This window comes from Nicotiana tomentosiformis, chromosome 7 (assembly GCF_000390325.3).
Source record: "Nicotiana tomentosiformis chromosome 7, ASM39032v3, whole genome shotgun sequence".
Taxonomy (NCBI): Eukaryota; Viridiplantae; Streptophyta; class Magnoliopsida; order Solanales; family Solanaceae; genus Nicotiana; species Nicotiana tomentosiformis.
Window position 1 is genome coordinate 89,330,680 of NC_090818.1, and position 13,287 is coordinate 89,343,966.

Genomic DNA, 13,287 nt, shown 5'->3' on the forward strand with positions numbered 1-13,287 from the left:
TTTATTAAGGAAGGAAAAATAGTTTACCATAAATTATTTTACTTTTCCTAAAAAGAAAATGTAGATCTTTTCCATATTTAACAGATACTTTTCTTGGAGAAAAAGGTTGTAGACTTCTATAAATTAAGGATCCCTCTTTCATACACAACACAATAGCATCCACAATGTAGTCTTTAAAATAGTCTTGTTTAGGGGAAGAATTTATTTTCTTGATAAGTTTTTTTCTTTCATATTACTAGATTGATGTAGGTCAACTGACCAAACCATATAAAGTATATTATGCATCTTTTAGTATAATTCTCTTTGTTGTCTGATTCATCTTAGTTCAAGGTTTGATTTGTTAGTTTCAGCATAACGTCTTGTTATTTTGATCCCAACAATATGTTAGAAGTGGCAAGATCTCTCATGTTTACCATGAATCTACCCAAATCTTACTGGGCAAATGCCATTCTAGTAGTTGCCTATCTCATCAACAAAATGCCACTTAAAACCCTCAATTTTAGAATCCTTTGGAAGCATTAAAGGGTAAGAATGATTATATTGTTTCTCCGAATATATTTGGGTGTGTTTGCTTTGTTCACACTAAGAACTTAAATGTGCCTTTATTGAGTATTCTCCAATACATAAAGGGTACAAATGATATCATCCTCCCTCTAGAAGATCCTTTATCAGTATGGATGCCAAATTTCGAGATATTTCAGTATTACATCATCACCTTTTCAGGGAAAGAGCTATAAGGAGGAAGAAATGAGTTTCCCAAGATCCACGGTTGAAACCACTGTCACTACCACTAAGGAAAGTGAAATTGGAAAAAGAATTCAGCGAGGAAAATATTAGGCGTTTGGATAGACCCGATTTAAAATTTTACTCAAGGAGAAATAGAGCAAAAGAAGCCATCATACAATCTATCGAAGCTGAACTTTCTTCTACTAGTGAGTTATCTGCATTTCTTAATGAGTTGGATTTGCCTATTGCTCACAGAAAAGGAATCAGATCTTGCACCACCAAATACCCTTTATATAATTTTGTCTCCTATAATTCTTTATCTCCCTCATATAAAGCCTTTGCCTTATCTATTTCTTCTGTGTCTATTCCCCATAATCAGCGGAAAGCTTTTGTAGTCCTAAATGGAAGCAAGCTATGATTGAAGAAATGAAGGCCTTGTCAAAAAATGAAACTTGGGAACTTGTCCTTTCACCACTAAACACAAAGTTGGTTGGCTGCAAATGGGTCTTCACCATAAAGCACAAAGTTGATGGATCGATTGAAAGATTCAAAGCAAGATTGGTCGCTAAGGGATTCACTCAAACTTATGGAGTGGACTATCAAGAGACACTTGCCCGTGTTGCTGAAATGAACACTGTCAGGATTCTTTTGTCTAGCGGCTAGTTTTGATTGGGACTAATAACAGTTTGAAGTGAAGAATGCATTTCTTCGTGGAGACTTAGCAGAAGAGGCATACATGGAAATTTCTCTTAGATTTGATACTAAACAAAGTCTAAGGAAAGGTGTGCAGACTAAAGAAAGCCTTTTACGGATTGAATCAATCCCCTAGGGCTTGGATTGACAAATTCTGCAAAGCAATAACCTCCTTTGGTTACCAACAAAGCAATGATGATCACACCCTATTCATGAACTATGTTGTAGCTCACTGGCATCATAAAATCTTGATTTAAGCAATAAAAATATAAAGATTTTCAAGTTGCATCTAGTAGCAGTTTTAGTTCCATTCTATAAGCTACTTAAGATTGTTTTTGGATTATAGGATCATATAAGTCAAGTGAAACTACATGGAAAAGAATAGCAAGTTCATTAATTGCCTTTTTTCTTAAATATCGGTGTTATTCGTGCCAGCTTGCATGCACCTCGAATATTCCATCTAGTACCTACTACCTCACACTAGCACAGGAACCGATAACTTTACCACTATGACTTAGACAGATAGGAAGGAATCACCTAGAGTTTTTTGTCTCTAGATTTGAATCTTGGTCTCCCAGGTAGTTTATGAACTACTTTTTTGTACGGACAACAAATATGGAAACCATACTTACAATCGTTAATTATAGAGGGTTTTTATTTCTAGAATTGATGTAACAGTTTTTGAATAAGTTTGTGGCATTTGAACAAGTCAAAATCTATGGTTTGAATAAGTCCAAGTTGGAACCTTTGGATGTAAAGTGTTATCGAAATACAAATTCTTTTTTCTCAATTTCAACATGATAAGAGAGCCATTGCTGCCTTTTTTAGGTGAGTTTCCTCCCTCTGCAACACTAGGGTTTATAGGTTGAGATTCTTCCCTATTTCAAAAGAATAACTTCCAGTATCACTGTTAGAAAGCAACTTTACCACCTTCCGTCAGTCCTGCTGCGCACAAACCAAAACCACTCGGAGGCTCTCTGTATATTTTGGATCTCTTTAAAGAAACTAGTATAACAGGATGCAAACCAGCATAATCGCCTAGTGAAAGCAATCACAAGTTACAAACTGGAGTTGCATAGTCTGTTAATAAGGAGAGATATCAGAGGTTGGTTGGAAGACTCATTTACCTCTCGCACACTAGACCAGATATAGCTTATTCAGTCAGCATGGTAAGTCAATTCATGCATGATCCCCGGGAGTCGGCTATTCTTCATATTTTGCGGTATCTGAAGCCTGCTCCAGGCAAAAGTCTCCTTTTCTCCAAACATAGCCACCTCCATGTAGGAAGCCTATACAGGTGCATATTGGGCTGGAACTCTAGATGACAGAAGATCTATATCTGGTTAATGTATGCTCGTAGGAGGGAACTTAGTTACTTGAAGAAGGAATAAGCAAAGTCTTATAGCTACATCAAGTGCAGAGGCAAAATATAGATCCATAGCCCATGGTGTTTGTAAACTTATGTGGCTACAAAAGCTACTAAAGGAATTGAGATTGTCTGGAAAAGGGAACCTTTTCCTACCAAGGCTGCAAACAGTATAGCTCATAATCTTGTTCGACATGACCGAAAGAAACGAAATTAATCGACACTTCATCAAAGAAACGATTATAAGTGGTATCTTGACTTTGCTTCATCAGAGAACAACTAGTTGATGTGTTTACAAAAAAACTCAACAAAAGATCCTTTCACATACTAGCTTGCAAGTTGGACATGTGTGACATCTTTACACCAACTTGAAGGGGAGTGTTAATTGTAGGAGGTTTTTATTCCTATAATCAATGTAACAGTTTTTGACAAAGTCTTATTTGAATAAGTCTAAGGTATTTGAATAAGTCAAAGTCAGTGATTTGAACAAGTCCTAGGAGGAACCTTGTATATATACCCCTTCTCAGGAACGTAAAGTAATATTAAAATACAAAGAATCTTTTCTTCTTTCTCAATTTCAACAAAATGCATGGAGTCTAAGAGAAAGAAGTTACCAATGTGAAGATTAAGTTGTTGTAGGAATCAGATCAGGCAATGGGTTATTTTAAGGGTTGGGTTTGGTTAAATGAACCAGGTGTTTAAAATGTGTTTATAGCCCTCCATGTGTCGATTTAATTGGTAAACCAGGGTCTCTTAAAGGTTGAGGGGTTTAGTTAAAATGTGTAACGATGAGGCTATATACAATCGAGTACTCAAAGAAAGGATATATGTAAATAATTTTTCAAAGTAGAGGGGTAAATATGACATTTTTCCGAATATAATATTATATTTATAGTAAGAATATAGAGGCGTGTTTAACAAAATACCTTTATTATTTTTTATTTTTTATTATTTTTGTTTGCGTAAAGCCTTGTCACGTCATGATCAAGATACACTCTTGCATATCATTCTATATTATTGGAAAAAAAGAACCCAACAGCAACAACAACAAACCTAGTGAAATCCCACAAATTGGGGTCTGGGAGGGTAGAGTGTACGCAGACCTTACCCCTACCTTACGAAGGTAGAGGTTGTTTCTGATAGACTCCTGGCTCAAGAGGAAAAAAAACTAAAAAGGAAGTAGAAACAACTAGTAACCATAGCGAGCAAAGGTGATATAATAACCGAAGCGAAAGAAACGACATATAGTAAAAAAACAATATGGGGATACGAAGAAAAGAAAATACGAGACTAACGCTAATGATACCGGCATATAAATATGACACCACCGCTTAACCACTACCCTTCTACCATAATTCTCAACCTCCATACCTTTCTATCAAGGGTCATGTCCTCAGTAAGTTGAAGTAGCGTCATGTCATACCTAATCACCTCATCCCAATACTTCTTGGGCCTACCTCTACCTCTTCTTAGCCCCTCATAGCCAACCTCTCAAACCTCCTCATTGAGGCATCTATGCACCTCCTCTTCACATGTCCGTACCATCTCAATCTAGCTTCCCTCATCTTGTCCTCTACGGGTGTCACTCCCACTTTTCCCGAATATCAACATTCCTTATCTAACCTGGTATATCCACACATCCATATCAGCATCCTCATTTCTGCTACTTTCATCTTCTGGACATGGGCCGCGTCAGAACAACCATCACCAAGGCAAATAAAAATAGGCTAAGCCCGGATCCTTGATGCAAGCCCACCCCAACAGGGAAGTGTTCTGAGTCTCCTCCCACCGTCCTAACCCGAGTCTTAACGCCATCATACATATCCTGGATCACCCTAGTATAAACTACGGACGCACCTCTAACCTCGAAACACCTCCAAAGAACCTCCCTCGAAACCTTGTCATAAGCTTTTTCTAGGTTAATAAACACCATGTGCAAGTTCTTCTTCCTATCCCTATACTGCTCCACAAGTCTCCTAATAAGGTGAATGGATTTTGTAGTCGATCGCCCTGACATGAATCCGAACTGATTCTCAGAAATAGATATACTACTCCTCACCCTAACTTCCACCACCCTCTCCCAAACTTTCATGGTATGAGTTAGCTGCTTGAAAAAAAGAACCCGCTATTAGAAAAAGAAAGCAGGTCAAGTTTAACTTTTATCAAGGAAATGCTAATCCCAAAGAGTGAAAGAACGCATAATGGCAAGTATACTGCTGCTAGAATTAGTGAGGGCTGTCTCCAAACCATCGTACAAGGACGAGTAATGCTTAAGGAAGATTTTGCGTCAAAGTTCATTTTTAAGTTACAATGTAATTAATCTTGAAACGGAAGTTTATAAATTTTTATCTTGAATTGAACTCTTCCTCATACATCCCCCTTGAATAAACATCATTAGTTTATGCAATATTGAAGACAAAAATTCGTACCAAGGTCTCTCGAGTGCAATAAGATGATCCTTCAAATGGCTCTGCACACAAAGAAAAGCAATTATTTTTAAAGATAGTATGTATGCAGCAAACTATGTGGAAAGACAAGTTTTATCTGCATGATACAAATAATAAAGTTGTCAAAATCATACAATCAGGTGCATCATATACTAACCTAAGAGATAATTTTTGTCACATGTTGGCGTCCACCAGGGCCGCAGCTGCAATTCTTCATTGAAGGTCAATGATTTGCTTCCAATTTCATCTGAGAGCTCAAGAAACTGAACTCCATGTTTCAAGCTTTCTAGAATGCCCTAAGAAATCCCAAAAAGAAAATTCGTCACTGAATTATTAAACAGTTAAATACAATTTAAATTAACAACCCCCCCCCCCCCCTTTTCCTTCTTTTGTGGAGCTTTTAGTTAGGGAAGCAAAATATACCTCCTTACCTCCCAAATATATATACTACCCCCAAAACTTATTGGGAAAAGTCTGTAAAAATCCATCAAAATTAGCAGCAATATAGCACATTAATCCCTTTGACTTTCTTCTTTTATTAGCTCATAACTCCACATTACTTCTGAAAACAAGTGTTCTCCTAAAACCAATAGCTTTTTACCAACTTGACCATAAGCTCTTTTTATAAAATTGGAGATAAAAGTAAAAAATAAGGAACCATAAGCCCATTTATTAAATTATATTATCTAATTAATTCGTGAAGTTAAATGGAAAAGATAACCAAAAAAAGAGTCGAAGGGGAAGAAAAGCATGTATGCATATTGTTCTTTTTTGACCAATTATTTCAAGTTTGATGGATCTATCTATTGTTGCACTTTATCCAATCAACGGGCATGTCAAGATAAGGCGAAATAGATGTCAAAACCAATACCCCAGGGCTAAAATGTTTTTCAAAGGCATTGCAGTTATAAACGTGCAACAAAGAACTGTTCAGACAAAAAACTTAAAGTGACATGGAAAAAGGTTACCTCCTCTTCTTCGATGTTATTTGCTTTCTGCTTTAACTGCAGAATGGGTGTTTCAATCTTTGCCATCAAGTACTGGCTAGATTGTTGCAATCGCTCCTTGAACTGAACAAACTCAATAACCTAGAAAATTTACAAATGAAAATATTGTTATCATTATGCCTATTTACTGAATGCTTTATTAAATTATTCTTTTGTACAAGAAAGGAACCATTTGAAATGATATTAAAAAGAGAACCATTTAGTTATAATAAGCATTGTGAGCCTCTAACAAGAAAGTAAATATTTGCTCCATCAATACCCTCTCGGAACTCGCATCACAAGAACTAAGGTGTCCAAATATAGTGAAAAGTACTTCCTGTTAGACTTTCTCCTCAGCTGCTATAGCCAGGGGAAAGGTTGACAATGCAGTGGAAAGAGAAATTATTAAACCCCTTCTATGCGAAAATACTCCCAGAACTACTAAAAACAACTTAACCTTATTTTACTTACTTTGGGAAAAGATGCAGACTATACAAATAGAGGTAAGAGAACTCATGTACCATTTAAGGAAAAAGGTAGTTCACAAGTTCACTGATTATCCGTTTACCTCCAGCAGGTTGACCTTCAGTTAAAAGGCTACTTCCTACATTGAAGCAAAGAAAATAAGGGAGAAATTTCTATTTTTCTGTGAAATAATTAGATTTTCTCATGACGGGTACTCCAGCATCATGCAGCAAAGCCTAGCATTTGTTCATCTACCTATCAAGACGCAATTGATGTAAAGTTATGATTTAACAGCACAGTGCATGAACTAGAATCTGCCAATATGGGGGTACAGATACGGTGTAAATTGCATGATACAAACTTCTGCGCATTCAGGGAACTTGGAATACTACATCAGTTTGATTTCAAATGTTTGGTAATCATTTTATAAATAATGTCTCGCTAATATTTTTATTTTATAAATAATGTTGGATAAATCTTGCAACCATTTAGTTTCCACTGGTAGAGAATCCATATTACAAAAGAAAAGCATTTTCTTAAAGCCGAGATCCGTTGTATTTCCACGAAACCCATGCTAACCCAGCGTGAATTGAGACGGTAAATTTAGCACTACAAACACCGAAGGAATGATTTTCGTAGGTCACTAACTTACTTTAGAGTAACTCCGATGACGATATGCAAGAAATGTAAGATCAGCAGATTCTCTGAAGTGATCATCCATAAATCTTAGATAATCCCTCAAAATATCTGTTGAATCAGCCCACAATGGCGATGATAACATCTGTGGCAAAATGTGGTGCGATACACTTTCCAACAATATGTTCTTGACGTCCAGTGTTTTATACCTAAATAGGAAGAGGAGAACTGTTATCATACAAGAAACATGGAAGCTTCAAAAATGGTAATCCCAAAGATTGATTTCCCAATGACAGAACTAGAACGTATCACAAACATGTAATGTACTGATTTCTGGTGAACAATGAGAAAAATGATCTTACCATTCATAAGCCAATGGAAGAGAATTCCAGTGAGAGTACAAATGCAACAGTAAAATCTTGTACTGCCAAATATGTCTGTCAACCATGCACCATAGATATTATGTCAGGAAAAAAACAACCTTTCAAGAGAAGCTAAGCACTAAAAATATACAATGTATCATGAAGGATTATCAGAATTCATATCAGCACAGTTCTCTAGTTATATGATAAGGAACTAAAGTTATTATAGCATATGAATTAATAGCAGTAACTCTATTGTTAGCAAAGTAATAGTAAAAATTATTTCCAAAGTTTAAGGAAAAAGATAGGTAAAGTACAGAAATATAAGCTTCATGTTACCAGCAGTAGTTTTGAGCATGTGCCAATTATGCAACAAGAACAAAGAACGGTAAGGAATCATTCTCGGTGGGCCATCCTTTCTTAATCTGCACTAACCTTCATTTTTCTCAACTGGTTATCTTAAATAACCTTGCCTAAGACCAACTTGTTAGGTCAGCGAGGACTTCCATAGAAGTCCATCACACGGTTACGATTCCTTTTCCATACAACTCCAGTACTTTCAACAATTCAAATCTTAAAACTTTGATAGGTTTTCTTCATCATACTAACTTTTCACCCATTGCTTTTATATTTTCTTCGATTATAATTAAAAGTCAAATTAACATCATAAAGTTGAAAACCGTCGTATAAAATGGGATGGAGTTCTATATCCTTTTCAAAAGCATTTATTTTTCTTTACCCTTGCAGTTGTTTTGTAAGAAGAATATAGCTGAGGCATGTTTTATGTGGCTCGTTACACACAAGGCTTCTCTCACTCGAATCAACCTGAAGCGACTGGGAATGATGATATGCAGCAGGCGTTATTTGTGCTACAAGGAGAAAGAGAACAGCAATCATCTTTTTATGCACTGCGCAGTGTGATGCCTTGCTCCGTGAAAGATTTGTTGTTCAGTTGAGATTATGGTGGTATTAGAAAATCTCTGAAAAGAATATGGAACACAAGGCCAGCTTGTGTCTGTTGGGTATCATGGGAAGAAAGGAATTCCAAGTGCTTTGAAGGAAAAAGCAACCCAGTAGAGTTTCTAAAGTACAAATGTTTGTGGTTTTTACCGTTCTGTTGCAACACTCAAGATGTAATGATGAAGACGGCATGATAGAGTTCATCAACTCACTACAGGAACAGAATTTCTTTTTGTGTATAGCTGGGATCCCTTCTTTTTTTGTTTTTGTAGGAGGGTCTCAGTTCTTGTAACTCACAAGCACCGTCTTAGTGCTTGGCTGTTGATCACTACTTTACCAGTTTCAGAAAAAAACTATAGCTGAAGTTCAAAAGATTAACTTTCTCGAATGATTGAAAAGACTTATTCCACAATGCAAGTATGCAAACATATACGTCACTCGTGATGTATTTGACACTTGAATATTGCATTCCAGCAAGTTCCTGATGTAGATGGATACCTTGTCTTGTATTTGGATCCAGAAACCCAATGTAAAGGTGGCGTTTGAATTGGGAAACTGGCTTCTTTTTAGTTTGGTTTTGGTCGTTGGAAAAAATTTATGTATTTTACATTTGCTTCTGAAAGAATTGGGCCTTTACGCAATAAAATAGCTAAAGAAAAGGTTAATAGACAGAAATAGACCAAGAATCTTTATTCAGTACGAAACATAATTATGAGTAGGGGTGGCAAACGGGCGGGGAAAGGGCGGATATAGGACGGGTCGAAAACGGGTAATGCAAAAACGGATAAATTATCTGACTCGAGCCATATTTAATACGGATAAAAATGAGTTAACCGGCGAATAATATAGATATCCATATTATCCATGGCTTCTTATATATAATCACTTTTGGGAGGAATTCCTAGTCTCCCAAACTTGAGGAACCCCCAATTTGAGGCTTTACAAATGTAAAAATTATACTCATTAGTTATCCATTGGTTATCTATTTTCTAAATGGATAATATGGTTCTTATCCATATTTGACCCGTTTTTAAAAAGTTCATTATCCAACCCATTTTTTAATGAATCATATGGGTGGATAATTGTTTTCTTTTAGGCAAAATACATAACTTACCCCCTAAATTATGGACCTAATCCCTATGACACACTTTTGCGGATGAAAATTACGTTACACACTCAACCTTTCTAAATTGTAACTAAGACACACCATTTTTGTCTTGACCAGTTTTTCAGAATATGTGTAATGTCAAGCACCACTAAAGTCGTGACACGTGTCATTATTTTTATTCAAAAAAATTAACACTTAAAATTACAACTATACCCCTTAACCATCTTCTCACTTTCATCTCTTTCTCTTCTTCGGCAAATTATACTCAGTCGTCGACGACCCAAAATCCAGACCTCCACCTTCTAATTCAAACCCAAAAAAAAAAAAAAATTAGAAGCCCCAATCAATTGCTCCTAGAATATATTTTTTCTCCAATAGTATTCCAGATCCCCGTACAATTAGATTAATATCTCTACAAAAAGTTGAAGTTCGATTTTCTGGACGTTGAAATCCACGATTAAGTACGAATTAGAGCTGCCTTACCCATTCTTTGGTAATAAATTAAGCGTGTCAAAGTTATTAGCTACAAGTTCATGGATTAGTTTTGGTGGTTTTGGAGATGGCTCTTATTGTGGGGGGTGTTGTTGCTTCGGCGGCCCCGATGACGTCGTTATGGGTTTGGATTCATAGAGTGGAGATGGCCAAAGATTATTGTTTGTGTTTTGGGGCTGCTTTATCTGTTATTTGCTCTTTGATGTTTTTGTTTTAGCCATGGCCGAAGGTGGAGAGGTTTAGATGGGTCTGGTGGTGGATGGGTGGGTGTGTTGCTGTAGAAAAATAAAAAAAGAAACTAAAAATAGAAAAAAAGAAAATTAATTTTAATCATTGGATAATTTTAATAGATCTGGACTGTTGAAATAAAGTCCCAAATATGCAGTTTTTTACTGTTCACGTGCCTCATTTTGTTTGTAAGACGCGCGTTGGCCACGTACACAAAGAGGTGTATCTTAGCTATACTTTAGAAAGGTTGAGTGCGTAAGGTAATTTTCGTCCGCAAAAAGTGTGTCACAGGGATTTGGTCCATAGTTCAGGCGTAAGTTATGTATTTTGCCTTTCTTTTATCCATTTTTCCACCACTAATTATGAGAATCTGAATTGCTTAAGAAAAAACAAAATAGAAAAATAAAGAACAGCTTAAGTAGAAAAGGGTTTGTTCTATTATTAGAATATAGCCATTTGCCTTTTTTCTTTTTTTTCCCCTAGAAACTAATGTTTCCCTGCTTAAAAAATAAAATAAAATAAATGTTTTGGTTTCCCATGTAAAAAAAAATATAAAAAATAAAAAAAAATTGTTGTTTGGTTTCAAAACCAAAACCAACTATTTTGTAGAAAACAAGAAATATTGTTTGGAAACCAAGTAGCACACACTAAGAATTGCAATGGCATCTTGACCAGACTGTATACAACATACAACATACCTAGTGTAGTCCCACAAGTGGAGTCTGGGGAGGGTAGAGTGTACGCAGACCTTACCTCTGCCTTTAAAAAGCCATTGCAAAAAGGAATCAGTAAAATGGTACATGTTTATGGTTCTAACAGACCATCTCTCCCCGGTATCTGGTAAAATCAAGTTTATACCTAGTTTTTGACCTACATGAACATTAGCACCTTAGCACCAAATTTCCATGTTTCCTTGGGCAACTTTCACTATACCCTTTGTATCCTTCACAGACTTTCCATTCTTGAGTTGCAAAAATTCAGACTTAAAGGACAACTCAGTTATATCTAGCATAAGTAGCATTGTTGGTCTCAAGAAAAACCACTCTTACTTTTACCTCTCTTCACTTCACAAGATACCAAACAACCCAGTACATTCAAATCCAACACATGAGTATTCTATTTTTACAACACAAGTATTCAAGCATAAGTAGCATTGATGCACCTCATTAAGTTTGACCATTCTGTTGTATGCCTCAATCCTAAACAGGTCGAGATTGGTTACATGAATCCTCATTGACCATTTTATGTTATTATTTGGAGAAGGCAACAAATATTATATATAAAATAAAGTAACCCTTACCACAAAGATTGTGCTAAGACAACAACAACAGACTCAGTATAATCCCACAAGTGGGGTCTGGGGAGGGTAGTGTGTGTGCAGACCGTACCCCTACCTTGAGAAGGTAGAGAGGTTCCGATAAACCCTCGGCTTAAGAAAAGATGCAAAAAGAAGCAGATAACAAGATAACAACATGCAATAACTACAAGATACAAAAAGTAACGCAAGATAACAAGAAAATCGAGGCGAGAGAAACGGCAAGTAGTAATAGAAATCTAAAAAAGAAAATGCATGGCTCACGACTACCTACTACCCTTCTACTCTAATTTTCGACCTCCACACTCCCCTATCAAGAGTCATGTTCTCTGTAAATTGAAGCAGCGCCATGTCCTGCCTAATCAACTCCCCCCAATACTTCTTTGACCTACCTCTACCTCTCCTCGGGCCCATCGATGCCAACTTCTCACACCTACTTACAGGGGCATTTGCGCCCCTCCTTTTCACATGTCCGAGCCATCTAAGCCTCGCTTCCTGCATCTAGTCCTCCATGGGGGCCACGCCCATCTTGTCCCGAATATCTTTGTTCCTAATCTTATCTAGCTTAGTATGCCCGCAAATCCAACTCAGCATCCTCATTTATGCTACCTTCATCTTCTGGACATGGGAGTTCTTGACTGGCAACACTCAACCCCATACAACATAGTCTGCCGAACACCACTGTGTATAACTTACCTATGAGTTTAGGTGGCACATTCTTATTACACGGAACACCGGATGCGAGCCTCCATTTCATCCACCCACCTCTGATACGATGCGTGACATCCTCGTCAATTTTAACATTCCCTTGGATTACTCACCCAAGGTACTTGAAACTTCCTCTTGATGATGACTTGTGTATCAAGCCTCACGTTCATATCCTCATCATGAGTCACATCATTGAATTTGCACTCCACGTATTCAGTCTTGATCCTGCTCAACTTGAAACCTTTAGACTCCAGTGTTTGTCTCTAAACCTCCAATCTCGCGTTAACCCCGCCTGAGTCTCGTCAATCAGTACAATGTCATCCGCAAATAGCATACACCATGGCACTTATCCTTGAATGTGACGTGTCAGTACATCAATCGCCAAGGCAAATAAAAACGGGCTAAAGGCTAATCCCTGGTGTAACCCCATCACCATAGGAAAGTGTTCTGAGTCTCCTCTCATTGTCCTCACTTGCTTCTTAGCTCCATCATACATGTCCTTAATCACCCTAATGTAAGCCACAGGAACAATTTTAGCTTCCAAACATCTTCATAACACCCCCCTAGGAACTTTGTCGAATGCCTTTTCTAAATCAATGAACACCATATGCAAGTCCCTCTTCCTTTCCCTCTACTGCTCTACTAATATCCTTACAAGGTGAATGGCTTCTGCAGTCGAACGCCCCGACATGAATTCGAACTGGTTCTCGAAAATAGACACACTCCTCCTCACCCTCGCTTCCACCACCCTCTCCCAAATTTTCATGGTATGGCTAAGCAACTTAATATCCCTAT

The 13,287-nt window shown here is 37.1% G+C and overlaps 1 protein-coding gene across 3 annotated transcripts in view; it reads right to left on the reverse strand.

The window, feature by feature from the left end:
- LOC104095369 (N-terminal acetyltransferase B complex auxiliary subunit NAA25) overlaps nt 1–13,287 on the reverse strand; it is a 51,571-nt gene that overhangs the window by 7,760 nt on the left and 30,524 nt on the right. For all 3 annotated transcript variants that reach the window (XM_070181707.1, XM_070181706.1, XM_009601490.4), the window contains 5 exons: nt 7,682–7,756; nt 7,336–7,528; nt 6,201–6,320; nt 5,390–5,528; nt 5,215–5,255 (listed from right to left, as the gene is read on the reverse strand). In XM_070181707.1, coding sequence (XP_070037808.1) covers nt 5,215–5,255; nt 5,390–5,528; nt 6,201–6,320; nt 7,336–7,528; nt 7,682–7,756 — 568 coding nt within the window. The remainder of the gene's footprint in view (nt 1–5,214; nt 5,256–5,389; nt 5,529–6,200; nt 6,321–7,335; nt 7,529–7,681; nt 7,757–13,287) is intronic.